Source organism: Mustela putorius, unplaced genomic scaffold (assembly GCF_011764305.1).
Source record: "Mustela putorius furo isolate JIRA1106 unplaced genomic scaffold, ASM1176430v1.1 tig00003875_pilon_pilon_pilon, whole genome shotgun sequence".
NCBI classification, from domain to species: Eukaryota; Metazoa; Chordata; class Mammalia; order Carnivora; family Mustelidae; genus Mustela; species Mustela putorius.
Window position 1 is genome coordinate 1,840,905 of NW_025422026.1, and position 14,740 is coordinate 1,855,644.

Below are 14,740 nucleotides of genomic sequence, written 5' to 3' on the forward strand. Positions count from 1 at the left end.
GACGCTGTTCGCTTCTCTTGGTTCATCTTTGAAGTGAACAGGAGCTTTGGGCCTCCGCATCCACCCCCCGCCCCGAGGGCTTTTGCAGGATCAGTGGATCAATGGAAGGATGGGTCTAGAAGGCCTTGGTGTGTGGTGGGGGTGGGACGGGCCGGCAGGCAGTCGTGGGACAATGTGCTTGGGGTGCAGGAGCGGGGGGAGCCCCACGTGAGGGAGGATATCCCATTCCTGGGGCTCCCCAGCATCACTGGGCTCTGATGGAGAGCGGGGGCAGAGGCGTCCTTCTCTGCCATGCTGGGGGCCCCGGGTACCTCCCCTTACAGGGGTGAGGGGGTCTGGCTGTATCATGACCATGGCCTGGAGGACCGGGAGCCTGGTGCCCAGCCCCGTGTCCCCCTCTGTGGACGCAGGGGCCACTCCCACCTCCTGTGATGCTGGGGCTTCTTGTGGGTGCAGTGTCTCCATGGGGGGCAGAAACGTGTTACACACCTCCTAGTCGCTGGGGTAAGAACAGACTTTTTTTTTTTTTAACTTTATTTTTTTTCTGTAGAACAAACCTTTTAATCTGCATTTAATTCACAAAAATCTTGCCAGGTCCATGTCTGAAACGAACGTCCCGGTCTCCGTTGACCGAGCACTGGGCAGCGGGGAGAGCCGGCGGGCATGCGGACCAGGCGCGACCAGCCCCTGTGTCTCCCTTGGTCCCTCGGCACGTGGTTGGTGTGAACGCAGTTGCATCTATTAAGCACCGACTGTGTGCCAAGCCCTTACCAAACCTCCACACATAGACCTCATTTATTTTTATTTTCTTTTAGTTTAATTTAAATTCAGTTAATTAACACGCAGCGCATTATTAGCTTCAGAGGTAGAGGTGAGGGATTCATCACGTGCGTGTAACACCCCGTGCTCCTTCCATCACGTGCCCCCCAGGGACCCCATCCCCCACCAAACTCCCCTCCAGCAGCCCTCAGTGTGTTTCCTAGAGTTAAGAGTCTCTTATGGTCTGTCTCTCTCTCTGATTTCATCTTGTTTTGTTTTTCCCTCTCTTCCCCTATGATCGTCTGTTTTGTTTCTTAAATTCTACACATAAATGAAATCATGTGATAGTTGACAAGACCTCATTTTTTTTTGTAAATTACTGATATTTCTTTTTTTTTTTTTTAAGATTTTATTTATTTACTTGACAGACAAAGAGCACAAGCAGGCAGAGAGGCAGGCAGAGAGAGAGAGAGAGAGGGAAGCAGGCTCCCCACTGAGCAGAGAGCCCCATGCGGGACTCGATCCCAGGACCCTGAGATCATGACCTGAGCTGAAGGCAGCAGCTTAATCCACTGAGCCACCCAGGTGCCTGACAAGACCTCATTTAACCTCACAAAATCCCACTGAGAAGAACCGTAGGAAGAAATGGAAGCTGAGGACGGTAGTGTGCCCAGAGGTGCACAGCTGAGAGCCGTGGAGGGGAGCCTGCTTTTCCTCTAGAACCCACACTTGTGAGCCTTCCTGTCGGTTTAACCGGAGAGCAGAGGCTGGGGACCTTGATGGCCAGTGACAGGCTCCCGGAAGACGAATCTGGCAGGGGGTGGAGGGGAAGCGTAGACAGAGGGGCCGCGACAAAGGTGAGGCTCCGTCCTAAAACCTTCCCACAGCCCTCAGCCTCGGCCCTGGCCTCAGAACTCGCAGCTTTCCCAGACCTCCTGCTCTGTGTTGTAGTCCTTCCTGTTGGAAACTTTTCTGTCTTCCGATCCTGAAAAGAAAACTGCTGACCCATTCCCTGAGCTAAGTGAGTGGATCAGCGGAAGTGCAAAGCAAGAGAAATGGACAAAATAAACTTTTCTTAGAAAATGCTGTATAGTCTTCTTTGGCCTTAGGTTCTCAGGCAGATGATGTGAGGATTCTGACCCAGCCAAGGGCTCAGGACTTCCCAGATTCTGCTCACCAGCAGACCCCATTTTCTGGTCTTTGGGTCCTTGGAGTGCCCTCAGCCGGGCCCGTGGCATCAGAGTCCCACCTTCTGCGTCCGTGTGGGGTTTCCGTGAGGCTTCTCTATTGGGCGACACCTGAACAAAGGGCTCCCAGCAAGAAGTGCTTGCCGATGGCTGACCTTTGCTGTTGGAAAGGGCATCAGTTATCCGCGTCTGGGGTGTTTGGAGGCACACCTGAGGGCACAGGGGCACAGGGGCATGTGGGGGCGTTCCAAGCAGCTCCTCCCTGCCTTTACTGACAGTCGCGAGCCTGGTGAGTCCGCATGACCTCCAGGCTGGTGCCGCCAGACTCTCTCCTCACTGTGAGGTGATGCGGACAATGTGCAGTGCCGGGCCGTCCCCCCAGCATTGCTCTGAGAGCTTGTGCGGGAGTTCTGGAAGTTTGACAGATGTGCCAGCGTAAGGAGAGACCCTTGTACCCGCTGCCGGCATTCAGCCAGGAGGGCAGGAGGAGCGGGAGCGGGAGTGCACCCCCAGCGTGGGAGCTGTGGCTGGGAGACTGTCTTCCCTCTCTCCGCTCCCTCTTCCCCTCCCTTCCTTCCAGCAGCACCTTTTGTACCGAGCACGGTGTGCGGGGTCCCTCTTGTGCCCCAGGACGTGACTGCGGTTTCACACCTCTGGCCTCCGGACACAGTCTGGTGACCACTCCTTGCTTTCCATCAGCCCCCTGGGCTGGACGTTTCCTCTCTCTCTAAGAGAGGGCTGGTTAAATCAGAGCCAGCCGTACCTGCAGTAGCTGTATCTTAGAGCTAGGACAAGCTATGTGCCTTTTTAAGCTTATTTTTCAATTATAAAAAGGAATCAAATTTCTAAAACTACTTGCGTATCACAACGAGGGAGCAAAAGTGGAAGGTTGCTCAGGTGAAAATTTAATTGGATGGGGTTTGTCCGCACTCAGTCCTCCTCTTGATCTTTGCTTCCCAGGAACTGAAGCACCTCATCCTCGAAGCAGCAGATGGCTTTCTATTCGTGGTGGCGGCAGAGACCGGACGCGTGATTTATGTGTCTGACTCTGTCACCCCTGTGCTGAACCAGCCCCAGTCAGAGTGGTTTGGGAGCACCCTGTACGAACAGGTGCATCCTGACGACGTGGAGAAGCTCAGAGAGCAGCTGTGCACCTCAGAAAACTCCATGACAGGTCAGTGCGGCTCCCCCCACAGGCTGTTTGCCTCTGGAGACAAACGTCTTCCAGTGAACAGTTCATATTTGTATGTCAGTTGTACTTGTATTTGACTTGCTTTGTGCAATGGCTTCATTTACCCCATAACACTTTTTAAAATTCATTTTTATTACATGAATTTTTTCAATTCATTTTTTTCCCTGTATTTTACCTGCAATTAGGAGAGGTGGTCACTAGGAGGCGATATCGGTACGTTGGCCAGTACCGCATATTCTGTAATGAGGTTTATGCCTCAAGTATATAATTATGTGTGATCATGATCAGGGCTTTTATTATTTAAGCTCCAGCTCCCTGCCGTGGAGTTCATTACTGCACCATTTAAATAAAGTCAGTTCTGCTGTAATGCAACATGCACCTTCCTGGAAATCACTGCAGTATGCAGACTCATGAAATAGAAACCATTGTGGGGAAGATGTGGGTTAGGACCACCCAGTCAAGAAAGATCCGTGGCAGTTGAAAACAAGAATAGGATCCTAGACGGGACCTTGAGGCTGGCGTGGCACTTGTTTGCGGAGGTGAGTCTTGGAAGGGTTGCTGTTGTGTGTTTTTGTGTGTCAGTACGAGGATAGCGCTGTGAAGTCAGAAGTCAGAAGAGGGCTGGGGCAGCACAGGTACGGATGGGGGCTCGGGACGCACGCCAGTGGGGGGGGGGGCGGCATCTCCATGCCCAGGCGGTTCCGTTCGGCTGCATACGCGTCTCTGTGTTCATCTCCCTGTGAACAAACTCGTTCCTCAGCAGACAAACCTCACATTCGACCAGACTCTTCCTCAGGACACAGTGTGGGAAGAGTTTGTATTTTCCGCGCGACTGTTGGAGTAGCACTGACTGTGCTGTGATGTTCGCGTTCCGCTGTGTGGGGTACATCTGGGCCGTCCGGTCCCCGCCATGGCAGGAGCAGCCGGGCCTGCGTTCTCCTCTGTGTCAGCCCGCGAGCCTCGCTCCCCAGGCAGGCACTCGGCCGAAGCCGGGTGCACGAGAGTCTGTGCTGAGCTGATTACATCAGTCCTCCCGGGCTGCCAGAGAAAAACACCTTGGAAGGTGGCCTAATTGGCAGAAATGTATTTTCTCCCCATTCCGGGCTCTAGAAGCCCGGATGTCGGCATCCGGGCTAGAAGTCTGATGTTGGCAGGTTTGGTTCTGCTGAGCCTCTCCCCTCGCCTTGTCGACGGCACCTGCTCACTCTGTCCTCACGGGTCTGTTTTGCGGCCGTGCTCCGCTCCCCGCCACGTCTCTTCTCCAGTAAGGACACCAGTCATGGATGACGCCCCGCTCTCAGGGCTTTATTTAATGGGAATTACCTCCTTAAAGGCCCCGTGTCCAAATACAGTCGCGTTCCGAGGTTCTGGGGGTTAGGGCTTCAGTATAACGACTGAGACCCCAGTCCAGCCCACGGCACTGCTGCTAAGACCGAGTGGAATGTTTTCCGAAGTGACAGAGAAGCTGTTTCTGGACGACAGCAGCGGTGTTCTCGGTGTCATGTCCGTGCCCTATGAGAGGAGGGGAGGGGAGGGGAGGGGTCAGGTGTGAGGAGGGGCTCTGGGCTCTGCTCCCCTCCGCGTCCCGTAACCGCGTCCCCGGCCCGGCACGGAGCACCATGCGTGGGTCAAACAAAGACGGTACAACAGACTCAGACACAGTCTGCTGTCCCAGCCTGGAGCCCAGTTAGAGAGTTCCACGTAGAAATTCTAAGGAAGACACCTGACAAAGTTAAGCCTTCCAGAGGGGTAGGAAAAGGAAAATAAATCAGCCGGGAACTGTCGACAGCTGAAATCACCTTCTCCGGAAAGAGCCGCCTTTCCCTGCTTTCCTTAGACTTGTGCGTCTGACCACAGGATGTGGCTTTTTGAAACCCAGTCAGGAGCCCGGGCTGGGGCAGATGCAGGGTAGGGGGAGGCGATGGTCATGGGAAGGTCAGGCTCTGGCCACAGGTTTAGTGAGCTGACTCACCGGAGCTCAGTGGACCCTTGCGTCCCTGGGAAACTTTAATGACAGAATTTAAAGGGGCAGCGTGAACCCCATTTGGACAGAGTATCCTTGGGGTGGGCCCTGGACGGTGGCCCCAGATGCCTGAGTGGGGGCAGTGCAGGAATTTCTCCAGGAAGACAGAAGACCTGGGGGCTGGTGGCCAGCGAGGCCTCTGAGCTTCTGTCTGCTTGAGGTCCTCTCACAAGGAGCAGGGCAGGCTAGGGAGGGGGTCCTATGGTCAGGGGAGAAGGAGACTGGCTCTCCAGAGCTGGAAAAGACGTGATGTGACGCCCAGCACTATAACCTAAAAGCTCGTAGACCTGGTGGGGAGCTTGGAAGAGCTCAGTGCAGTGGATGGGCTGGGGGTTTGTGGGCTCTCAGGACACGGGACAGGGACAGGCTCTGTGACTGGCCAACACGTAGCTATCCTAAAACCGAGAATAACAAACCTCGGGGATGACTTGATGCTTTGGGTTATTGGATGGAAGTCTCAAGCCCTCCTGTCCCTTCACTGCAGGCCTGGCAAGCAGGGCCATGCCCCCATCCCCCAGTGGGGTCAGGGCGGGAGTGTGCGGGGTAGGGTCCAGGCCTCGTCTGTGGGAATTGCAGGTGGCTGGGCCGCCTAGTGGGGCATTGAGTGGGCTCTGTGGGAGAGGCCAAGTCGCCTCGTGACAGCGCTGGGCCCATAGACTCCCACGCTGGCTCCCCCGGGTCAGGGCCCCTGGGGAGGGGTGCTTGTGCAGAGTCACAGGGACGGTGGCAGGTCACCTGTTCCCCCTGCAGAGGCAGTGATGACTTCTCTTGGGGGACATCTTGCAGTAGCATGGGCCGGGTCTGTCTGTCGGGGTTCAGCCAGGAGAGGAGAGGGCAGCGTCCTCACCCCCAGCAATGTTGCTGGCAGAGAAGGAGCCGGGCTGTCCGCCCGTGGGCCCATTCTGGTTCTCTCTTCCTGACCCTCCTTCCCCTCCCTCCGCCCCGGAAATTCCTAGCTCCCATTTTCCACTCTTGTCCACAGCCCCATGTAGAATTCAGTGCACTGATTCAAAAAATGGGGGGAGCTGGAGAAGAAGCTGGAGTGCAGGTGGTGGTCGTCTTGAGTGCAGGCTCTGCTGGGTGCGGGGGTGGCCGTGTGTCCAAGCAGCTTCTCGCAGATGTGAGGTGGTGCTGACGTACAAAACATTGCACATATGCAGGGCATAGATCTTGATTGTGAACACACACATGCACCCACGATACCATCACCATCATCACAGTACTGAGCTTGTCTGCACCTCCAGAAATTTCCTTGTGACTTTGTATTTTTTTTTCTTTGCTATTTCTTTCTTGTTTTTGTGCACTGGCCGGGAGCTCTATCCTTCTATCATGTTTCAAAGCAGGCATTTCTGCGTTGTTAGCGACAGACACAGTGTTACCAGTGGGCTCGAGAATGTATCCACCTGGTGTGATTGCAACTTTGTAACCCTTCAGAGCCAATGCCCCGTCCTCTGTCCCTGGCCTCTGGAAACCGCCCTTCTCTTCTCTGCTTCTACTTTAGATGTCTCCGGAAGGGGAATCGTACAGTACTTCTCCTGTGACAGCCTCACATCAGGTAGCTTAATGGCCTCCAAGCTCATCCATACTGTTGTAAATAAGATTTCTTCCTTTCCAAGGCTGCAGGATATCACTGTACACGTGTTCCTCCTTTTCTGCTCCGTCAGTGGGCATTGGGCTTGTTTCTGTGTTTTGGCTGTTGTGAATGTGGGGTGCAGACACCCCTTTGAGATCCTGATTGTGGTTCTTCTGGGGTAGACACTGTACCCGGAAGGGGGGTTGCCTGGGCAGGGCGGAGCCTCAGGCAGGCCCCCCTCATCGAACACAGGCATTTCTTAGCAGCTCTAAGTTGCCAGTGGCAGCTCAGGAAGCAGAAGCAGAAGCAGAAGCACACTGCCTTCTCCAGTAGTTCCAGCAAATATAGCAGGACCGGCTGTCTGGGCCCCACGTGGGCCACCTTCCCTGCCCTGCCCGGCTCCAGTGGCTAGGGAGTCTCAGCTAGTGTATGAGGCCAGCATCTCTACCCCAGGCACGTGGGGCAAAAGTTGGGGGGAGGTGACTCCCTATGGGAAATAGGGCACTGTCGCAGACGAGAGGAAAGCTTACTGGCTGGCGGGGAGAGCCGGCCTCCGTGGCATTAGAGGTGATCGTTATGGGGACGGACGGGGTTTCCTGCCAGATGTGGGGGCACATTCTCCTCTTCCAGGGAAGATATTTGGGTTTCAGTCCCCTGACTTGGGAGTGGAGCTGAAGTCAGGGATGGAAGGTGAGAGGAATCATACAAGTTCGGGGGTGATTTGCTGCAGAATTTTTTTTTTTTAAGATTTTATTTATTTATTTGACAATGGAGATCACAAGTAGGCAGAGAGGCAGGCAGAGAGAGAGGAGGAAGCAGGCTCCCTGCTGAGCAGAGAACCCGATGCGGGGCTCAATCCCAGGACCCTGAGATCATGACCTGAGCCGAAGGCAGAGGCTTAACCCACTGAGCCCCCCAACTCCCGGCTGCACCCACGTGCGCCCCTGCTGCATAAATATCTCTTGTGCACGTCTGAGTGACCCGGGCCCCAGCCCACGTGCCGTCAGGAAGGAGGGAAGGCGAGGAAAGGCCCAGGGCTTTCCAGGTGATCCTGCTGCAAGGGCTGGGGTTCAGAGGGCAAGCAGCATAGCGAGCCGCCCACCTGACGGAGCCCAGAGGGAGCGAGTTCTCTGCATCCGGGGCCTTCCCAGGTCCCCCCTCACCCCCGCCCGAGGCCACCAAGCCGTGGCAGACCTTGATCCCGGGGAGCAGGAACTGGAGCCCTCCCGTCCGGGGCCTGGAGTACTGCCCTGTGTGGGAAGTGCCCATTTCCCGCAGGGCGGCGGGTGTGGAGGAGGGTAACCCATGGACCGTACGGGGCCAGGTTTGTTTGGCTCGTTTCCCCCAGCACCGACCTCTGCACTCCCTTCTTGCTTTGTTCAGAGAACTGGGTCAGCGTTTTGCTTCAGTGTAGGGAAAAACTTTGCAATAGGTAGTGCTGCGTGGTGCTGGGACGTCTGTGCACCTCCCTCCTGTCCTGCTCCCCCTCCCCCTCCTCTCTGCCCCCCACTTCCTCCCCCTTTCCTCCTTCCCTCCCTTTTTTTTATCCAGTTGCTAAGTCGTTCAGCTATTTATCGATCCCTTCAACAAACATCTGTTAGCACAGCCACGGAAAGGTCTTGTGGGATGCAGCCTGTCCTTCCCCACCCGAGACAGGAGTTCCCAGCTGCTGGTGAACGAACAGACCCCCCTTTCCTAGCTCTTCCAGCCCAGATTCTTTGTGATAATCTGGGGAGAGGCTGGGCCGTGTGGGTCCCCGAGGGCCCCGGCCGGAAAGCCCCTCGTGTATGAGTCACAAGTCCCAATCAGCTGTGATTAAGGGACCCCCATCTCCCGAAGTCCAGAGATGCTTTCAGGCTTGGGTCACAGGACTTGGCCGGGCCGCGGTCTGGGCCCAGATAGCAGCTCATGAGCGCAGGCCCCCGGGGACCCCTGGTCAGGCGTCTCTGCTCATTGACCTGCCATCCTTATTTCTAGGAGGGATTCAGTCCGGTCATTCGCTCCGGTCTCCCCCTCGTCTGGGAGAGGAGACACTTGGGGGACTCAGTGCATTTTGTTTTCATTTCTCCTTCATGCTAACAGTGGGATGTTAATGACAGTCATGGGTGCTCTTATGTTTTTACACCGGGTTTTTCTTTTTGAAAGCCAGTTTAGTGGATCTCAGCCTTGGCTGGACATTAGAACCAATCACACAGGGAGAGATGACTGTTACCCTCCCAGGCTCTGGGGACGATGCTGGGCATGATTATTCTGGAAGAGCGTCCTGGGTGGCTCGGATGTGCAGGGTCAGGCTGAGAACAGTTGCTCCTGTGGCCTCGTCACAGCCCTGTGCAAGGGGAGCGGTTGACCCCCATCACAGGAGGGGAGCATGAAACTCGCTCCCTCTGGGCTCCGTCAGGTGGGTGGCTCGCTATGCCGCTTGCCCTCATGTCCGGGAGGCTCCCCGGCAGGTGCCCCGGGCCCCCGCTAAGGCCAGACGATGCCGCACAGTGGAGCTCCCTGTCGGTGAGGACAAAGTTTATGTGTCTGGGGTCGTCCTCGAGAGCCTCGGCATGGCCCGGAGCAGCCAGTCCAGCCAAAGTGGTCAGCTTGGGCCTTTGGGGCCCCTCACACAGGGGCAGGCAGACAACAGGCAGTGGGGTTCAGGGCCTATGGACGGTGAACAGTGTCAGAACTCTGGTCTCTGGGTCCCGCGTGATCTCACACGGTGGTTCTCAGAGCGTGATCTCTGGTCTCGCTGCCTGAGCGGCACCCTGGAGCCCGTTGGGGACACACATTCTCGGCGGGAACCCGGACTTACCGGATCAGGAACTCAGAGGTTCCGGTAATCTGTATTTCAACTCACCCTCCGTGTAGTACTGACGCACACTTGAAGTTTGACAACCGCCGGTCCTGGGCCACCATCCCAGGACTCGACCCCCATCACCTGGACTGAGTCCACCTCTGTTTGCCCTTGTCGGGTTTTTCCATCTCCGACTAGAGCTTTCCTCCTCGGGGAGGTGGGAGCGTAAGGCTTGTGAAGTGTCATGTTAGCGGTGAACCTCGAGGCGACTGTGTGTTGGTACCTGGAAGGTGAAGCCAGGTAAGATCCAGTGGGGTGCTCCGTGGGTGGGCGGCGCCTGCATGTCTGGGAGCCTCGTGGAAATGCAGAACCACAGGCCTCATCCCAGGGTGCCGGACTCAGCCCCACATTGTTGTAAAGTCCCCCAAGTGATTTATATGTGCAGAAACGAGATGTATGCCCTGAGGAGTTCAGCAAGGTGTGCTGGGGGCTGGCAGCCGCCAGGGCTGGGGACAGCCTTCACCTGCCTGCGTTGTCCAGGGGTCTCGGGCAAGGCCAGATGTGTGGGGAGAGCCGTCGGAGCACGAGCGGTCTCTCACACTTACTGTTCCTTGCTTCCTGCACCAGCCCTGGGACCTTGCTCTGCAAGTCCGCTTGTCACAGACTTGCCCCCAGGACCAGGAGGAGCTTTGCAGGGTAGACAGCTGGTAACTGCCAGCACAGAGTAGGAGGAGAGCCAGGCACCAAGGGCTGGAGGACCCAGGCTAGAGCAGAAATGAGCCCCGTTGTGCACGATGCTGCTGAGCCCAGCGTGCACGGCCTGGGACAGCAGCTGGCCGGCGTCTGCCTTCCGGCTCAGCCCATTTGGGACACTTTGCAGAAGACGGTGAGGAGCAAACCAGGTTGACCTCAGCTGCACCATTAAGCCTTTCAGGGGAAGAATGGCGGGCAGATCACTGGTCCCTCAGGGGCTCTGTGACCTGTGAAGTCCACCCTGCGGTATCAGTTCCGGACAAAAGACCGTCTCTTTCCAACTGTCTATCAAGACGGTAACTTCATGAAAACCATACTTGCAAGTGGATAGCTTATTTTCTTTGCAACACCCGGGCTTTGTCCTTGGGCCGATGCCAAGGTCTGAAATCCAAAACACACTCCACCGTCCATTTCTTGCCTTATTAGGTAACACGTATAAATGGAAAAAAAAAAATCCTGGTTTTATCTGAGTCAGCTATTAGCGGTGTTATTGAGTTTCTGTTGCTTGAAATAGAAATAATGTGTTTTAGTGGCAAGAAAAGCATGTTTATTTGATTTCGGCCCCTTGGTAATTGCCCAACAGCGGAGAAAACACTCGGGCCGCCGGAGAAAGCTCTGGGAGTTGTGTTGCCCGAGGTGTTCCGGAAACGCATGAGGATGAAGGCTGAGAGTCACAGGCTGGTCATCTTTGGAATCGTCCCAGTGACTTTCCCGCTAGAAACTGCAGCCTGCCTCGATGTCTTACCCCAGATGTTGCTTGGGCATCCGTTCAATCCTTTCCCGTGGCTCAATATTGATATAACCTGCCTTGTTTCCTTTGCTTCATGCACAGCACGCTCAGCTGCCGCACTGTTTGTCTTTTGCTCTCATATTTTATGTGGAGAAACATTTCATGGATCTGGACGGACGTCCAGTGGAGGCTGCTGGGTTCAGGCTCCCTCCGGAGTCCCAGCCGATAAAGGGTGGAAGCAGAGTCCATGTTCCCATCGGCAGACCCCGCTGCAGGGCCCGCTTCTTCACGCTCCCCCTCCCCGTGCGCATGCTCTCCAGGGGTCTCGGGGGAGGCCGGGGTGGGCTAGGGGGCGTAGGAGAGGCAGTGCAGGTGGTGGACGTGTCCCCGCACTTGGAGCAGAGGCACCGGGTGCCAGTTACTGGCCGTTAAGTTTGAGTCAGTGACTTGACCACCCCCGAGCCTCAGTTTCCTCATCTGTAAGTGCGGGCGGTGCTGTAGCCCCTGTAGGACTGCCCTGAAGCGTGTACGCGTGACCCGTGGGCTGGGGTTAAGGGAGTGTTTGGGGAATGTAGAGCTCGCTTTCACTTTTCAGTGACGGAAAATCGTATTGAAACCCTGGTGGTCTTCCAGACTGACCGTCTCGCTCTGCTCTGTGTTCTTACACCTCTAGAATGTGCGGGAGGGTCTTGGCATTTCTGCCGAGGGAAAACGGGTGGACGTGGAGCCTTCCTAGCTTTGCCCAGGGATCCTGGGACGGCATTCCGCCTTCCAGCCTGCGCCGGAGAACGTCACCCGTCTGGAGGAGCAGAGGGGCGCGCCGAAGCACTGAGTTTCCACTTTTTCACGCACCCACCCATCCAGCACGTGTGGACTGAGTACTAACTCGCTTTGTGTGGGTGCCGTGTGGAATGTTGGGATGTAGAGCTCTGGCTGGTGCCGTCTGGCTCTCGGGGAGTTGATGGTCTAGCAGTGAAGAGAGACTCCAAAGAAATCATCACGTAGAACAGACATCACACATCGTGGTATGTGTTAGGCAGGAAAAGTCCAAGGGGCTTTGTCAACAAGTAATATGGGACCAGTCTTTTCTGGCAGGTGGGACGGGGCCCTTGGGAGTGTGTGAGGAGCTGGAGGGGGCTGGTGGGACATGCTAGAGGGTGGGGAGAGTCGACCTTTGGTCCCATGGCCGCGAACGCCGGAGGAGACCTGTGACCGAGCTGCAGGGTGCAGAATGGGTTGTAGGGAGGCTGGAGCAGCTGAGGGGGTCACGGTGGTGAGGGCGCTGACGGTATGCAGCAGGGACAGGAGGCTGGGCTGGGGCGCTATAGGGCTCTGCCCTCAGCACAAACAGGGCAGCTAAAAACCCCAGGCGTGGATTCTCCCAGTGCCAGAGGTGAGAGGTGTGACAGCAGGATGTCGGCAGGCTGGGTCTGGCTGGGTGCGGTGTGGAGGCTCTGCAGGGTGTCTGTTCCGTGCCTCTCTGCTGCTATCCGGGGATGGCCGGCGGTGCTGACGCTCACTGATTCTAGCCCCATCCCTCCTGTCTCCGCCTCGGCCACGCACGGCGTTCTCCCCGTGTCTCTGGGTCCAGATTGTCTTCAGGACCTGTCCCCAATCCCACCCATTCTGAGTCATTTAAACTGGCTTATGTCTACAGAGACCCTGTGCATAGGTGAGACCACAGTCGTAGGTTCTAGGGAGACATGCATCTTGGGGCACCCTGTGCAGCCCGGGGCAGTGATAGTGGGGACTCGGGTTCTCGGGAGGACTGCCGCCAGGGAAGCCAGTCCACTCGCTGCAGCCCTCTCTCTACCCGAAAGCGTTAAGAAAGCTGAGTGTTGAGGGTCCTTGGTGACCCTGTATCGCCAGCCCCATTGTCTCTGACGCATCTCTTCTGCCGGAAATGCATTCAGCTGTGGCGAGAACAGGAGGCTCCTTCTCAGTGGCCTCCACGTGCTGTGTCGAACCGGGCCACCGGACCACCACTGCCGTGGATGCGTTTGCATCACCTGTGGGCGCCTGCAGACCCCTCAGCCCGTGCTCGCGGACGGATGTTACTGCAGGGCAGGACGTGCTGTGTGTGCCAGCTGGGAAGTGGGGGTTTCCGGGGCCGTCGGTCAGGGTCACAGCCCCAGGCGAGGGTCCCCCAGGCCCCTCCCCACCCTCACACAGCACTCGCTCAGGTCCGAGCATCATGGAGAGTGCACCACGGGTGTCATCAGGTCCGCTTCTCTGCCACGTTCTCCTGACCCTGCTTCCTCCTCCCCGCCACCCCCGCCTCCGCAGCACCTGCCGCTGCTTGTCCTCCATGGCAGGGGGGCGAGGCCTGCTCAAGGGGAGATGAGGAGCCCGCCTCCTTCCCTGCTTCTCCGCACCTCGTGGATCTGGTGGGACCTGGTCGTCAGCCCCCCATCCAGCTCCCGTGGGAGCATTGAATTTCCCAGAAGCGCTTCTTCGCTGGTCGTGCCCCCTTCTCACGCTCACCCCAGCCCCTCGCCTCAATTCCTTCTCACAGGATTCTCGGCCTGATGCCTGGTCCTTCCTCAGGCCGCACCTGCCACTCGGCACTGTCTTTGTGGACAGAATCAGAGCCAGACGTAGTTCAGAGCCAGGGCCAAGACCATTTCTGCCGAGAACGGTGGAAGGTCACCACTGTAGGCTGAGGGCGGGTCCAGAGGCAGGGATCGGGGCAAGCCAGAAAGGGGGGGTTGGTGCTGGGATGCCCGGGGTGGGGAGGCAGAGGCACACAGCGGACAGCGGGTGGGGGAGGGGAAGTTTGGCCCCCAGCTTGGGACCTCTTCTGCTGCGACAGGGACCTGGGCCGCTCAGGGCCAGTGCTGCCAGTCTCCACTGTCCAGAGACAGTTTCTGGATGGAAGGCCTAGCAGGTGTCGGCTCACCGATGCTGGGCGCTGTGCCTTGTTTCCTGAAGCTTCCTCTGCAGCTGGACCGTGACGCAGGGCATGGGGCCCTGTGCCATCCCTGGGCGCAAACCCCTTTCCCTTCCTGTCCTTACCTCCTATGTCTGAGGCCCTAGCATGTGTAGACCAGACTCACAGCCGGTCAGAGTCGGAGGTCTAACATGGGAGCATGCCAGGCTCTGCGAGGCTTGATGTGCTAGTGGCATTCAATGACTGGACTTTCCATGGGCCATGGAGAATGCCCCTGTGCCAGAAGTCACAGAGAGGCACGCAGCCTCCTTCACAGTGGGGCTCAAGGGGAGTCAGGTGAGTCTGGGTTCACTGTGGGTAAGCTGGGGAGCCCAGAGCCCTCCCGGCCACACCTGAGTTGTGCAGTTGTTCCATCAGGAACCCCCCAGGAGAAGGGGCCGCGGGCTCCACAGTGTCTAGGCAGAGAAGCACCTTCTGGCAGCCCCCGAGAGCAGTGAGGGGAGCCTGAAGAAGGCAGGGATGGGGTTCAGTGCTCTCAAACGGGTCAGCATTCGTATTTGCCATCCGCTTTACCCATGCATGTACCGTGAACTGGGAACTCTCAGTCTGGCTCCGAGTTCGCCCAGAGATTTCACCCCCTCCCTGCACGGTTGGCATGTTCCTCTGGAACGCTGAGAATCCCCTTCTCGAGATCTGTGCTCTGTGTTCTCCTCTGTGTGTGTGGCACTTCTTGAAAGGGGCAACATCCAAGTCGTGCTCGAAAGCCAGCAGCTTCGTGATGAGTAAGTATTTAAGATCCGCAGCCCTACAACAGCGGGTCTCAGTCTGGGCACACATCAGGACTCCACTGG

At 56.9% G+C, this 14,740-nt stretch overlaps 1 protein-coding gene across 6 annotated transcripts in view; it reads left to right on the forward strand.

Annotated features, from left to right (window-relative positions):
• Positions 1-14,740, forward strand: part of ARNT2 (aryl hydrocarbon receptor nuclear translocator 2) — a 141,525-nt gene that overhangs the window by 49,729 nt on the left and 77,056 nt on the right. For all 6 annotated transcript variants that reach the window (XM_045067138.1, XM_045067139.1, XM_045067137.1 and 3 more), the window contains exon 5: positions 2,907-3,120. In XM_045067138.1, the coding sequence (XP_044923073.1) occupies positions 2,907-3,120 (214 nt within the window). The remainder of the gene's footprint in view (positions 1-2,906; positions 3,121-14,740) is intronic.